At 40.4% G+C, this 16,730-nt stretch overlaps 1 protein-coding gene across 9 annotated transcripts in view; it reads right to left on the bottom strand.

Annotated features, from left to right (window-relative positions):
* Window positions 1-16,730, bottom strand: part of unm_hu7910 (un-named hu7910) — a 58,260-nt gene that overhangs the window by 41,205 nt on the left and 325 nt on the right. For 7 of the 9 annotated variants that reach the window (XM_036516894.1, XM_036516878.1, XM_036516867.1 and 4 more), the window contains exons 1-4: window positions 11,724-11,960; window positions 8,579-8,734; window positions 8,129-8,173; window positions 7,122-7,190 (exon numbers count right to left, since the gene is read on the bottom strand). In XM_036516894.1, the coding sequence (XP_036372787.1) occupies window positions 7,122-7,190; window positions 8,129-8,173; window positions 8,579-8,734; window positions 11,724-11,769 (316 nt within the window). In that variant the 5' untranslated portion in view covers window positions 11,770-11,960. Of the gene's footprint in view, window positions 1-7,121; window positions 7,191-8,128; window positions 8,174-8,578; window positions 8,735-11,723; window positions 11,961-16,730 lie in introns of those variants that run through there. The other 2 variants (XM_036516886.1, XM_036516913.1) reach the window with 2 other exon arrangements.

Genomic DNA, 16,730 nt, shown 5'->3' with positions numbered 1-16,730 from the left:
CGGGACCACAAAATACCTCCACACCAGACTTCAAAAAAACATGTCAGTCATATCAACTGATAAAATGAAATTACTGTCACTCCTGTAATCAAGGTCACCGAGTTGGGTCAGTGAGAGGTTTCATTAAACTGGGCTCTCTGACCCACTCGTGAATACATTCGAGTCTGGATGGCTGTTTGGTTTTCCATCATAGTAAGCTAGCTAGAAAATTAAGCAGCTACACAGTTCCAGTATCCCTACTTGCTAGCTAGCTATCCTCATTCATTAAACTGTGATCCAACTAATCAAAAATTAGAGAACTGAAATAAAATGAATGTGACGGCTTGTTGGCATTTTATACATCATAGGACCATAAACTAGATTCAGGGAACGATCTTGTGGGAGAAACTTTTTGAGTGGATTATCCGGACCATGCACGCGCACACACACACACTCACACACACACACACAATGACGGTGCAAAATTTTCTGTGCCGGCTCAAGCCTACTTAGCATTACAGTAGGGAATTATGCTGACAAAAGCTCCCAAATCATATACTTATCTGTTAAGGGTAGGGGGCAGGACACTGTACCCTGTTATACAGCAGTAAGCCTTAAAACACAACTGCACAAGGCTGCCATTCGTGAAGAGCAATTAATAGGCAAATTGTCACACATTCTGGAAAAGCACTGGCCAGGGGTGAAGGAGTTCAGAGGTAGTCTCCTCCACAACTTCACCCCTATCAGCGCTGTCTCAAGTTGACCTGATCACCTCCACCAGAACTCAGCTCAGGCCCATAAGTGTGGCCATTTTGTGAAACTCTAAGTTAAATAAACAACATTACTCAGCAGTCATTTAGAATCACTTTATTAGTATTATTCAGTACACTCAAATAACACTGAAAAAAGCACACCTTTAGTCCATTCACCACCACACTGACAACCAAACTAATATGCAATGTTAAACTGAACAGACAAAAAAAATTGGGAATTTGAACTCACCAAACTCTACATTACCAGCTGTACATAGTTATCAGTTTGGTGCGCATAAAGTATCAAAAAAAGTCTGCTTTTCTTTGCTGTCAGTTGTAAAATCATGCCAACCATGGTTCAACATGACATTTTAAAGCAACAAATCACAAACCAAGCTGAACTTGCAGCCATCTCAAACCAAGTACAGAACACAGGAGAAAGAAATACCTTTTGGCTTTTTCCTAGCCACTTCTTCCGGCTCCTCATCTGATGTTTTCAAAGACAAAAGGGAAGTTTAAAAAAAAATCAATTAACCACAACATGCTGCACATTTGGGGAAGCATTGTGGCTGGCCTGTCAGACGTGTGCATTAAAAAAGGCCTTTGTTACTTTCACGCTACAGAGAAGCAAGCAAGCTCACGTTTTTAAATTCACCCAATTCCCGCTTTCAAGTAGAGATCCACGGGACATTTGTGCCCGTTCCATATGCTCAGCAGCACACAGCATTTGCTGGCACAGGTGTGAGCACGGCCGCAGGTATGCTGGCCTTAGGCCAGTGGCTGCCACGATATGTGGTGAAGAACTAACAGCAGAGTGAAGTGGTGCAGTCTGAAAAAAGCAACAGCTGCATGACTGGTGGATAGTCTAAGCAGTCCCTCCTCACTCCACAGCAGCTATGAGTAACTGTCAGACAGAGGCCTGCTTAATGTTTAAAAGGAGTCAGAGGCCATGTGGCTCTGATGGTCGCATTGTTCTCAGGTCACAGTCCCTTTTTTCCCCCCCACATAGGACCCAGTCACCAATGGCAGGGTCTAGACTGCCTGATCCATCTCACAACAGCCATTCTTTTTCAGCAAGGAACTAAGGCTTTTAATCCAACATGGCCAAGCGGGTGATCTGAGGCAATCACGCCTTGCTGATTTAACAGGCAGTGTAAAAATCCAACCACAGATGCACAGATGTGCAGATCGCAAAGGGCAGGCTTTGCAGTGAATTCCGAAGCAGACAATCTAAGTTTGACTTCTTGCTGCTCTCAACACCCTGGGCGACTCATGTCACGGACAGAGGCAGCAATAAACAAGCAAACAGCTGACAACTCAGGCAAAAAAATGAGACTCTGTCACCTTGCCTGAAAAGCAAGCTTTACAGAATATTTAGGTGACAAGTGATGACACGTGAAAGGTTTAAAACTGCACAGGTAAGGTACAGTAAAGTACTGCAAAATTAGATGGTGAAACGTTGACACATAAGCACATCTGTGGTCACCATTGCCTATGTGATATAGTGCATCATCTTTCCAATAAAATCACACACAAATGCACAAGCTGAATTGTCACCATTTTATTCCCAGCAAGGAATAAAATACCCCCGAGGGGAATAAGAGAATTTGGCAAAATACCTTTGTGTTTGACTTTTTTATGGACTTCCACTACTGTGGCTGCTTCCTCTAATTGTTTTGAACGAAAAAAAAAAGCACAAGGTTAACCATCAAGTAATAATCAATATGTTTCACCTTGACTGACAACAATACCACACCCTTTCCTTGTAATGTCATGTGAGCCAGATGAAATTGAAATGCATCAGCCAAGCACAGAAAACATTTAATATGTTTTAAGTAATATTACATCCAGTTTTCATTTATGGTTCTCATTTATCTAACTTATCAAAGATAATGCTAATTATTAAATGAGTACAAAGGAAGACAAAAATGCATATGGACAGGACAAACTCAAGTACCTTTTGGTTTTGTTTTTTTCGGAACGGCAACTTCTATTTTTATTTCATCTGATGTATTTGAAAAGAAAATGAAAGTTAGGTTCTCCGTAAGGACTTCAGAAAAGGACATCATAGCCAGTTTGCGTCAAGAAGATAAAGTCACATGCGTTTCAGAGTGATGCTGCGAGAATTTCACCAAAACAATGCACGTCCATGCCACAAATCCAGCTTTTACCACTGAAACCATGTGCTACAATTTCCATCAAATTTGCAGATCCAGTACTTGCTAAATGTTATAAACACAATCTGTTTGCATTTGACACTCACAGATCATTTGACACTCTTGATTAACAAATATAACTACAACTTTCTGATGACAGACTGGGTATATACACACAGAGACATACTCCCACAGTCTTTGTGGTTAAAAAGCATTTAGGATTGGCCTGGGAGAGAACGAAATGCAGGAAAGTGTTTGGTTGATATGGAAACCACTTAGAAAAGGCCAATTATTTGGGATATGCCTGCTGCAAGCTCCTGGGAACTTTCCCGGGGGTTCACTTTCAAACATATTACCTTTTTTCCCCCAATTCAGCTTTCAACATCCAGTTAGATGCTTGGTAAATAGTCACTTTAAGTTTAAGAGAGTGACGCTATGAGAGCGACACCATTACGAATTAACAGTAGTAGAGTGGTGGAGTGCACTCAGCCTAGAAGTGACTGAGGTCCCCTGAGATCCAAAACTCAGCAGATAACTGATCTGATGCCCTGCTTGCAGTGCAAGCCGAGCCACCCCCAGCCCGTGCCACTGCTGATCCACTTCAAACCGCTTGCTACTCTGTCAGCTTCCTGTGTGCCCGATGCAGAGCGCGATAAGGGCAGCGCCGATCCGCCGGCTGCCCCCCCGAGTCACGCGGTCTACGCGGCCGGGCTGAAGTGCCACTAAATAAAGAGCGCTCCCTCAAATGATCTGTGAGCTCAAACAGCAACGTCTAGAACCATGCACACTTTTAAAGAAGAGAGGCACAAAACCAGTGCCCGCAGAAGTGAGTGGCGGACCGCTCTCTCTCTCAGAGACACCAAACAGGAAAAACAATGCTGAGCCGCACGTTCTGGATAACACCGAGGCGCATGGCAAACAGTCAGTCACAAGGAATGCAAAACACGTCGAAGCCTCTTTTCCACAGAACCGCTGATCTCACGGTTAGACTCTTGTACATGCCGAGGCCATGACTGCAAAGGGATCACGTGGGAGAAAAAAAAAAAAAACCCTCTCGACATCACACACATCTGTCACGTGAAAAACAGCATTTAAAAGACTTGAAGAGCACCACTGATGGGATTAGCAACATCCAACATTCACGTTTATGAACGTTGCGAAACTTAAGTGAAACAAAGAGCTTGCCCTGTGGTATTCTAGGCAAAATGAGAAACAGTACAGGCATCCATGCCAACCCTTCATAGAATTCTAATCTTCTTATAGTGGATATGTAAGATTTTTTTTTTTTTAAATAATACAATTCAGGATTAATTGGGTTTCTACAAATTCTATTGTATGTACGTTTCTTTCGTCTTAGTGGTTTGGCAGTCAGCATCACAGGGGAGATATGCACCGGCCACACAAATCCTTCCACCTCAGGCAAACATCCCTCTCTATTAGCTTGATAAAGCAGCTATTGTGAGCTTAGCTGGACAAAGGCGGCTGAGGCACACATTACCAACTAGTCAGGAGCGCGCCACTTTCTCTCCCCCCTCTACAAATAAAACTGGTCTTTCAATCACTGCTATAGAATCTGAAAACATCTCAGTTATCAGATAAAATACTCCCCACTTACTTTATTATTGTCAAGAAATGGAGTTTGAGTCTGAATGATAGTGGCACTTAATGGGAACCTGGTGGCTGCCAGCCAGTTTTTCCCAGTACTGATGTTCATATGGCTATGAGCCAATGTTGGTGGCCATTACAGAAATCTGGGGTTCAGGCTAAGTTCATTGGCAATTTTATTTTTTATTTTAAATCCATTAGAATATGAGCAATGCCATATCCTCCGCAGTACCAAGGAAAATGACACTTTCAGAGACAAAAAATAGATTAGTTGCATGTCTAGGCAACTAATTTTTAATATTTTATATTAATAGCCATTATTAGTAAAGCAGTGCTCTTTTCTACATTATATAGCGAAATGGAAATTCAGGCTTATGTTGTATGTTGGGAGCATTAGTGAAGTTGAACTGCAATTCATGCATGCTTGTCCACAGCTACATGCACCAGTCTAATCTCCCTCTTGAACCTTTCCATGCACCTGTAACTCATCTGAACAACAGCAGGACTCACTACCCCACTGTACAGCGCTGATCTTCCCATGCAGATACACATTTAAATACAGTAAAGCCCGAGACAGAGGGCCAGTTACTGTGTGTCCTTCCAGAACTCCCCTGACTACTAGAGAATATAATATTACAGTTCAAATGATCGTGGGAGAATACCATACTGTGAACTGGCCTTCAATACCCTTGCATCAGGAACGCCAAATTGAAAAACACAACACTTCACTATATATTCTACATGTTTGAAAGGGAAATGACTAAAAAAAAAAAGCCTGTTGCGACCTGACATGCTCATTAACATCTATAAATAACCTGAAAAGATACTTGAGAATAATGGATGACATTTACTTTAGCAATGAATTAGACACAATCTACATTTAAAATGGATACTAGACATTAATAAGACATGGCTGGGAGAGGACGAATACCAAGAAGGTAGTGTACTTTCCAGACTGTATAATGAACACAAATATGGCTACATAAAAAGTACTGAAATTACTGGTACCTAAACAACCTCAAACCTGTTAAAATGGTTACAAGAGAGGGGAAAAAACATTTCTTATAATACATCTGCTGCACAATGTGCTGCTGTCAATAGTGTAATATAACATGCAGCATGGTTAGAATGGTGGCAAGAAGTATCACAGATAACATCCAGGAGCATCAATTAATTGCATATGCTTATACCATAGCAGTCCTATATTAGTGGGTGCTGGGGTAGCTTGTGCAAACAACTGCACACTGGAGGAAAGCTGTAAGTACATAAATGACTGTACACCAAAGTGTAAAGTGTTTAATATTCCCAATGGCAACTTCCACCACAGGAAATCTTCTCAGGTTTGGAGGGGTTCTCTCTTTTCAGACATCCCCTTCAAGTCCTTGACAGGATTGGCAACATTGCTGAAATTATTTTCTTCAAATTCTTTTTTTTTCTCTTGAAGACGAGCTGACAGTGAGAGCAACTAGTTAACATGTCTTCTTTAGTGTTGCTGTTGGGCTATCAGCTTGAGTGGGGAGGATATCGCTATTGATTTTGCAAGTCTAAAATTACACCCTGAACCCCTTCGTTCTGTGACGTACCAGCAACATCCTCTGCCGCTTCACTCTCTTCTTCTTCCAGTTTCTCGAACGGAGTTATTATGTCATAGAGAAATGTGAGGAATCCGTAAAACCAATCAGAGCCCTCCTCAGCTAAAATATCAAGGACTTCCTCAAGGGAATCTGAATTTTCATTACTGCCATCTTTGGACAGGCCTACACAGACAGGGGAAAAAACAAGGAGAAGGGAGAGAGAGAGAGAAAGAAAGAGGAGTAGTAATGCAGGAGAGCAGGAAAACTCGAAACGTTAAGCCAGGTGAAGTTGATAGGACAACTAGTAGTTGCTTCCTTGGCTGTAGTCAAGGAAGTTAAAGAAGTTGAGGGACCCCTCAACACCAACAGAGAGGCAGAATTAAAAAGGTACCAAGAAAGGAATGTCAGAGCACAGCAAAAGCACTTCAGAGAGGGGTGCAATAGGAGACTAACTGGGCCATACACAATACAGCCTAAAGCTACACTATTGCACTGGATTAATGCTTGCACTACTGGCCTATCCAGTCTATTCACTGACCACAATGACTGGCAGCTACACACCACTGAGTTTTACAGTTTTAGGAGTCCTTGTTTTAGAATATTATACTGCTGTATTATGATGTTATACTCTTACGTCATTTGTAATTTGCGTTTCAAATTATTTATTTAATGCAAAACTCTTTGGGGCAAGCAATAGCATTAAATTAGTATACTGCACTGATTTGCCATTTGGGCACACTGTAAACATGTGCTCATGCTAAGTGAATATGAACAGCTTTGATTAAGTGCAACACTATATTAGATGTTTTATCTCAGTGTGACCTTCATAAATCCATGCATTTGCAGTACTCCATTCTTATATACAAATTGCCTAGACCTTCAGGATTGATTTGATGTACGCATGCACATCAATTCAAAAGAATAAACAGCCATTTTAAGTTTGGGGCTCTTGTAAGACCAAAAGTAACCTGAAGTCAGTCATGCAAAAAAAATGCCAAACTTGTTTTACAAAACCATTTCAAACCACACACAAAAATGTAAATGAATGGACTTGCCTAGCAGTACTTTAGCATCCTCCACATCAAAGTCACCATCACCATCAGCATCATAGGCTCCCAATTTTCCTAAGAGAGGAAAGGACGTTAAAGATGTCACCCACCCAAAGGAAGACCCTGTACCAAGTGAGTGCTGAGCTGGGAAACTTTGCTCTCCAGAGACAGAGTCTGGGTTCCTTCAATAAAAGAGCATAGCAAAATGTACTTCTGAGGGTACAGCAATAGTCATTAAGTCCTACTAATTGCTTTCCCAAAATCAATATACTGTCATGTCTTTAGATATGACAAAAAAGTTTTTTTTCTCTCTAATGGAGACTGAACAAAAATCCTAATAAGACCAAGAAACTGGGGGCCACCTTCATAGTCTATTCTAATACATGACTTACATTAGAATCCTTTGACATTTATTGTAATGAAGCACTGGATTACTATACTGTGGAGTACTGTAACTAGAGTGAGCTTTCAAGGACTTTACTCGTTTGGTTATTTTGAGATGTGCATTGAAGCGACTATAGTTTGACTTCCCATAGTGACCTTGTTCTTGGATTCGTCCCAGCGTTATTAATAGTCTTGAAAAACCCTTAAACTCTAACTGTTCATGTGTTTCATTAAATTGCTCTTGAGTTAAAAAAAAAAAAAAAAACAAGCACACATTTAACCCAGGGACCATGTAATTGTACATGTAATTACTTAGAAATCAAATTTGGTGATTAGTGAAGCTGGGCCATTTACAGGAACTTGTTTAAATTGTAACAATAACAGTTTTCAGGGGTTCTTATGCAAAACAAAGTGACAGTAAGTATCAGTATGGAAGAGAAAATGCAAGACTAATTAACCATCATGACATAAAACATTTTTTTCCTGACTCATTATAGTCATGATTATTAGTCTTCTCTATTATGTAGTGGATTATTAATCTAAAAACAGGGTTTAGCTCGTTACTGGCGGAAATGACTGTCGTGACTGTTAATGTATTCAGTAAAGGAGAGTGTTGACCCAGACCATACCTTGTAATACCTCTGAAATGTTATAACGGAACTCCTTTGCCCTGGCTGCATGCAAGATTAAGACAAGATAAAGATGAAAATCAGATACGATTAAACATCAGGAGATCAGGATTATGAAGACATTATTAGTGCTAATTAAAAGTCACACTACATTAAAATTTCTAGATCAAGAATATGTTTAGCTGTATCATCACATGCACAAGAATTAAAATGAAATAAAGATTCAAACACCGAAGATGAAAATTGTTAGAGATGGATTACAAGGATGTATATCTTATTTCTAGCTCTCCATTAGCTTTTCTTTGGCCTGCACAATATATCTTAGGTCTGCTGTGTATGCCTGCATGGAAGTTAAACATCACTTGTGTTGGTTAATTATAATCCAGAGACAAACATGACTGAATTAAAGGAGATGGGTAGAAAACTGGACTAGGGGTGAAAAGAACTTACCAAGTACGTCGTCATAGTCTACCAGGTCAAACCATACCACAGCCACAGATGTCCAGACACCCAGCAGAGCCAGCACCATGAACCAGGTGAAAAATGAGTTTCCCTGGCCCCCTTCTGCCTTCTTTCCATTCTTACTCGCCGACTGTGGCTTTGCCTCTACAAAAGGAGAGGAAGAACTATAAGAGGAATAATAAAAGCAACAGCAGGATCTATGATTTTTGTTTAATTCAGAAAGTGAGGTGTATTGCTAAATGGCTAAATGGTTGGTAGCACTGTCTTAAGATGCCAATAGATATTTTAGACAAAGCAGGTATTAATACATATATAAAATACACATAATATAGCTTGCATGGAAATCAACCAAATGTGTTATCCTTAGCCTTTTGTGGTTTTTTGTTAATTTTCCTCATTTTATTCAGTCCACTGAAGCATGACAGCCCTTTTTTAATCTCTGTTGATAAAAATCTTATTCTTCAGCCTATGACTCAGCTCCAACACAGGAAGCCATGCATATTTTTTATTGCGACACAGTAAGCTGTGGAAAACAGGCAAATAGTGAAAGGTAAGCCTCTGCAGATATGAACAAATGATGCATGAAACTAGCCTGGAGGCAGTGAGTCAGCAACAGATTGATTGACAATGACTTTCAGATATCAAGAGGACTGAACATCAAACAGTGTTCTGAAGAGCCTCACAAGGAAGCCGTTTATTTATTCATACACACTGATGGGGGAATGATTACAGTGTCTGTAATGGACAAAATGAGACTCCACACTGGAACCTAAACGAGCACAATATAATCTCTGATCCGAATTGCAACAAGACCGCTAAAAATATGCTGCCCGGGAACAAGCACACGCGTGCAGTCTTCTTCCTTTATCCTCTTCCCTAACCTGGCATACAGCTCTGCAGCTGGACACATGCCATCTACATTTTACATACACAGCCATGCAGTGGAACAGTTCGGTAGACCTGTCTTCAAATGCGGCGTCAAACAACTGACACAGGCAAAGACAGGCTCAATGACAGGGGCTGGTCTTGCTGTAACAGCGAACTTGCTTGTTTGATAAATTGGGCCTAGGCTAATGACAAAGGCAGATGTGTTGCCTGCTGTTGGACTGTCCACATGTGGCAGTGTGTCTTTGTACACGAGAGCAACTCTAGGTGAGACAAATTGCAAAATGCAGAGGTAATCAATACCTTTGTTTTGACAACTTTTTGTGTTTTTATGCTTCAGGAAATAGCTGGCTGCAAAAGAGACCTTCTGCAAACATATCATGAGCATCCATGGCAATGTTCTGTTATGCTTCAGCATTTCTTGTATGCTGAGTCAATTAGAACTGGTCTATGAGAGGACCGGTAATTTCATTCCAAAGTACCAGTATTAAGCAACAATTTACATACTGGAAAAACACCCACTCAAAAAAAAAGTACAGTTGAAAATGAGATCTAAAAAGTCTGAAAAAAAATTTGACAATGGTACTTTTAACAACGTTAAAAGTGCCATTGTCAAAATTTAAGAATTTTGACAATGGCTATTTAAGAATGGCATAAGAATGCTTATTCTAGAATGCAAACAGCCAATCTACATTAGATGATGCACATTTCTTTAACTGTGCCACACAATTAGGCAATTAGACCTAGAGAGCATAATCCTCTCTTTGGTCTTTGACGTCACATAATAAGTAGCTACATGGGTAGCAGTACCCTCTACAGGGATTACTGATGTGAAAACTGTTTTCTGGTTTTATCTTCACATAAATGAACGGAGCACATGTAAAACAGGTGGGAGGTTTATGTCAAAAATGACCTGGTGCCACAACTGAAATATAAGCATTAACTGTTTGCACACATTTTTGTGGCAATGTTGTTTTTGTCCTAAACACTAAAACAAAGAGAAAGGACCACACTGAATATTCAAAAACTGAGATGCCAGACTTTGCAAGTGCAAACTGGTTTGACGAAATGTCTTTGCAACCGATCACTCGGCACTTGCTGCACATTCAGATACACTCACTGCAAACTGCTTTAGATTATACCTGCTGCTTCTAATCAGTTCACAAAATGACAAATTTTTCACCAGGCTACAAAGTAATCAAGTATTGCATTTATAGTTTAGAATTTCATTTTCTACAAAGCGTGACCTCTGTCTATAACCAAGGGGCAGATACACAGGGACCTCAAAATTCCTTCTTACTCAATTTCAATTCTTTGACAAGAACGGCCCATGGCAATTTCTGGAAAGTGGGGCAAGCAAAAAGTGGCACCAAAAACAAATGGGGGAAAAAAAAACGATACTTTTCTTTGACTTACAAGAACCACGGGACACCAAAGGGAGTTTAACTTCCATATAATTCTCTGCTGCCCTCAAATGAACAGTTCATTTCCAGCCCTGTTACAGCACTAACATTCTTGCCATAGATGGAAACAAACATGACCCATTTTCAAGAGCTCCAGTGAAACATTCAGGAAAGCCAAGCTATTATTCGTGCAGTTCTAAATGTGTGTAGATCTGACTGAACAGACCCAGGAAAAGAGAGGGGACAAAGAACAGGTGCTTGTCCTTGCTCCACACAAATTCAGTGCAACATTCCTGGAGAAGCAATCGCACACACAGGACATACACAGCACACAGTCTTGCCAATGTCAAGTTGGACCCCAAAGGGGCCCCAGTCAAAGAACGACTGAATCATGCAATAAATTTATTGTAAAATCAGAACAGCTGATTCTTCCCTAATAATACTAGCTGTAACAAGAGTAATGCAACTTTGACACTTCAGCCCCCAAGGTCCAATCAATCATAGTGTTTCAAGTCACTTGCTGAAACTTGTGCTCAACTGGGAAGATATTTGTGCTTTCTATTCCATACTTTGAAGTATAATTCTTCCATATTTGTAGGAACAGAAAATGGTTATTTCACCTGCCCTGTGATTCTCCAGTCACCATTCCATTGCACAGACACAAACATTACTGCACACACACACACACACACACACACACACACACACAACACATTCACACACATCTTCCAACACAGGCAAAAAGTATAAATCATTTCACTGCAGGGGGGAAAAGGTTCACTCGGACAGCCTGGAAACGGCTTTCTCTCCTTGGCTGTATGTCTCCGCCGGTCCCGCAGCCCTACCTGATTCGTCGACCACGTTATTCACTTCTGCATTAGGCTCCCCCATCCATGCAGATTGTCCAAGACCCACCACAGAAAAAGAAAAAAAAAAAACGCAGTAGATTCCCGCTGTTCCTGCCCAAAAGCCTGGTGCGCAGCAGCTGCCCAAGACTTTTCACAGCTAACTCAGCTAGAACTCGATATAGGACCCAGCTCGTCGCGCAGAGTATTTTTAGAGCAGTCCTCCAAACTGGCCAAACAAATTTAGGCACTCATATGGAAAAGGCGCTCTCGCTCTGTGACACTCCAAGGTCCTGGTACCTGATAGGACAGCCCGTGTAAAAACAACCTCCTTCGATCTCCCCACTGATGGTAATGATGAGGAGACAAAAGCAGCCTTGTTATTTCCTTGAATTTTTTCAAAAGGCACGCTTCGCCGTGTTAGCTCAGACGAGCTCTGCGCCGAAGTGCGCTTTCACTTAACTGCAACGTTCATAAATCCTCGCAAACTCTCAGATTACACTGCTGCTGTCGCCAACATTTTTTCTACCCATACATGGACAGCTCTGAATAGCTTATCTTGCTGTCTGTGGATATTTTCCCTATTGTGCTCTGTAGGCATGCTGCCATTCTAAATAGCCTTTCTGCTGCTCAGCAGATACAAACTTTAGTCAAGTTTCATGTAAATGTCCTTGTAAATTTCCCATTTCTGTGAAGAGTAATAAGACTTGACTGAGTGGGGCTCAAAGAAAGTTTTAGCTCTTCTGGGTGATGGAAGACAACAAGAGGAGCTCTTTCATATTCAAGAATAGTAGAGAGAACTCACTTGACAACAAGCAACTAAAGGAGAAGAACTCAGAAAACAACATGTCCTAAAAGCACTAGCAAGTGGTGATTATCAATTTACATGCTTTTCACGCATTTGGACAGTTAGCAAAGAGAGAACAACTGCTTTTAAACAAAATTAAATCTATGAAATGTAACACAAAAACCCCTACAAAAAATCTTCAAACTGACAGATAATGCAAGGGAAGTGATATATCACACCACTTCACAGCTAGGTAAGGGAAACCAGCCCTGGCTATGCCCGCTATTTTTGCCTCCGTAATGCTGAGGGTGACGTAAACCTCTCTAAGGAGGGACATGAACACACTCCCGAAGAAGTGAAAACGACATGCAAGCAACTCTGGTTACACGTCATTTGTGGGCAATGGTATCACTGTGAGGTGTAGTGTGTGAATGGGAATAAAGACTAAAACCCAGGGGAAAACTGTCACACCAGCTAGCCCATTTTCACACTTTTTTTTTTTTCTCGTTTTCATATAGCGTGCAAAATGGACTGTTTCAATTTTCACACTGAACATGTACTCATGTGATCTAATCAAGGCATCCTGAAGACCCCAGATTGGTAAACCCTGCTGCTGGAGACCAATTAGATGTAACTGACTGACCCAGAAATAATCATTGCTGCCTGTTGTCAGTGGTTGTTATTCTTGGTGATACAGCTATCCAGTGGTCTAGGTTTCTGGCAGATTGCACAAGTAAAATATATAATTACAGCCACATTGACTTTTACAGACTTCCAAAACCAGACAGCCCTCCTCTATAGTAACATTCACATTTTTACGCTACACTCATGCGCTGCATCCACGCCCAACCAGCCTCGTTCATGACAGGTTTTGTCATTGGCCGGAGTTACGATGGCCTTTTAAATGACTCCTTTATGCAGAGTACACAGTGTTGACAATTTTCTTGATGCATTACAATTAAACAAGCTGCACAGAGATGTTGATGGCCACCAGTGTTTCCCCCCAGACTGGCTTCACCACAATGGCCTGCCAAGAGAAGAAATCAGACTGTCTTTGAGATCCAAAATAAAATGCACACGATGCACAAAATGCAAATGCTGTCAGAGAGTGACTCAGAAGCTGTGAGCAGTCAATATTGTCCTCTACCAATCATGCTGCTGCTAGTCCATTAGATTAGATAGTTAAGGTCTTTTCAGTCCACACGTTTTCACATAAACTAATTCTTTACGTCTTTATGACGATCTTAAAACAAAGCATAAGGGTAAAGTAAGCACAAGCATTTTAAACACAGTAAAACTAAATTGCCTAAATATTTCAAGTGCTCAACGCCACCTCTGCTTTTTACATGGCATGAGGATTATTTAAAGTATGCAGGGAAATTAAAGAAGTATTTTGATTAAGTAAAAAAAAAAAAAAATTCAGCCTCATCTTTTTCACTCAAAATGACTGTTTGAGAGCTAATTAGCTCTCACTGCCAAAGTAGATATGTGTTCCTCAGATTGCTATTTTAATTTAAAAAAAAAGTTTGTTTCTGTAATCTCCACAATAATGAAGCAGATGACACGTATGAAGTTGTATTATTAATGTCAATAAGTATCCTGTTAACGGACATTTTTCAGATATCAAAAGTATTTTTAAAATTATGTTAAAAAAATTTCCTGTCACCTTTCAATTTTCAAGCAGCAAGTTATTTTCAAACAACAAGGCCAGCACCAAACGTTTTAGCTGCTTCTCACAAAAGGGAAATGCGCAATATGGCTTGAAAGATTTAAAATCATTCATCTTACAAGTCCCATTTGTTTCCATGTTTCCAGCAAAGGTAGCAAAAAATGTCATCCTTTGTCACAACTATGGAACTACTGCAGAAGAGGCCGAAATTCCTTCTGACTCTTCTACAGATTTGGTCACAGCAAGTGGCTTTAAGGAGCCTACATCACATACAGAATTGGGTAGCACATCCAAAGAGGGAATTTTCAAACACCCCCTCCCTGGGTAGAATACAGAGTATACATAGCATATACATGAGAGCAAGGTATGTTCCAAGTTGAGTTTGCTGTATCCTGAAGTATATATCAGAGTATTTAATAAACCTCCACAGTAAATGTTTTGTGTTAATACAAATAAGAGTACTTACTGCTACCAGGAAGCATGGTAATCATATCAGCCAGAGCTACAAAGGCATGACTAAAACTGATGCATGAAGAAAACATTTCATCTTTGTATCTTAATACCTTTCAATATTTACATACTTTGTCCCAAGGAAATATTTTGAGGAACACATATATGTCTTGACCTACTGAATTTTCACAATTCCATGGCTCAATGAAATAGGATAGAAGATGCAAAACACTGCATGCTCCTAGAAGTACTGACAGCAAACCTCACTGATGCAGGAGAAGAAACATTTCATATACAGCAAAAAGTCTCTGCAAATTAGAGCAAAAGCTTATGGGTTAACCCACTCTCAGAGAACATGTATGACACGTGTATGACATGAGAACATGCATATATGTCAAGTTCAATTAGAGGCAAGCTTCTGAATCTTTTGAAAAACAAAACAAAACAAAAAAAACTTTGCTTCAGGGCAACCACAGAAAGCTCCGTACAGTATGTCATAGAGCACCACACACCATGCAGGATCATTCTGAGTATAGTTTTAGGACTGTGAAAACACCCCTTATCCACACACAAGTCACAGAAAATTGTTACTGTCCTTTACCAGCTACCTTTGTCTTCAGCCAGTGGTGAACAACAGTGAGAGGATGTGTGCTGAAAGGAATAACTTACATTCAAAAATAAAACAACTGACAAAGTATGAACAGAAACATGTTCCATGGAGCAACTGCTTTGGAGCCTGGCTGTAGTAGCACATACCATTTAACGAACCTTCGTTAAATGTGTTGGTAGGTAATGTAACATGCAACTGTCCTGGTTCCTTCGTTTCTAAAGTTTAATGGAATTGTTAACATCTGCAGCTATTACAGTAAAACAAGTGTTTGAAGTGCAGTACTACTTACATTTGCGTTTACATTTATTCATTTGGCAGACGCTTTTATCCAAAGCGACTTACATAGGTTACAGTTCTTTACAATGTTATCCATTTATACTTGGGGCGTTGTAGAGCGGCTGTGTAGGCAAAGATATTAAGTTACGCGTCGTATTCATTCAAACTTTATTAACGCACGTTTTCGATTACGTTCAGATACTAAATTGGAATACTGATTTTAAATGCTAGGGATATTTTCCAAGAATCCCACGCCAAGTCAGCACAATTCACTTGGGTACACGACAACCTCATGTTCTCCTTACATAACAATACAATTCTTTAAAGAAAATGGAAACGGTTAACAGAACTTTGAAGAGGTTGAATTGGTACGATGGCGTGCTGTTGGCATCTTTGGGGTCTAACGCTGTATCGTCAAGCTTGAAATCTTTGGAAAACGATACACGAGAAACCAGTAAACGCCAGCGTAATCCTGCTCTGAAACAACGACCACAATGGCCACGTGTAACCCCTCCCACACGCTCTGCTTTTTGACACGTGAGCACTGAGAAAATAGCAAATCGTGTTCTTCGCTTTGGTCTTAACCATGCTGGACATAATTATTCCCGCAAGTGGTGCAATGAAAAGAACCCATAACACTGCCCGACTTCATTTGTAGTCTGGAAGTCGTGGTTTCCTCGGAAAGTGATTCCACAGGCGGGGCTAAATCGATCGTAACATTACTGTTGCAAAAATCCATGGCGCTGCTTCCAGTTCATAGGCTATGAAATGATCCCTCGTTCCTTCACTTTCTGGAACCAGGTTTTGGATTCACCAGGAAGCGCCCAGTAAAATCGCTGCGTTAAGATGGTGGCAATCAAAGTCTACCGAAACATATTACAACCGAAATGTGTTTATCTGAAACACAGTAAGTTTTGATAGCTGAACAATCACTAATAGCTACAATATTTTCTGTAGCCGCGTCATTTTAAATGTAATGCTAAAATGTAGCAACGACACAGCAATATCGTTGACAATGTTGGTAGTTTGCAACGCCGAGGGTTGATTTTTTTTTACAGTATTAGTCATTGCAAAGGATGCACTTTGTGGGACGCTTATGTTTGATGCATTTGTGCATCAATTTATAATCTGCAAGAATGTCTCGAAAAAAAGATAAACAGTTAAGGCTGATAAACTTTCACAGGCCTTCTGCACTGGTATCAAAGGTTGAGTGCT

Source organism: Megalops cyprinoides, chromosome 2, assembly GCF_013368585.1.
Source record: "Megalops cyprinoides isolate fMegCyp1 chromosome 2, fMegCyp1.pri, whole genome shotgun sequence".
Lineage (NCBI taxonomy): Eukaryota > Metazoa > Chordata > Actinopteri > Elopiformes > Megalopidae > Megalops > Megalops cyprinoides.
This window is presented reverse-complemented; position numbering and strand designations above follow the sequence as displayed.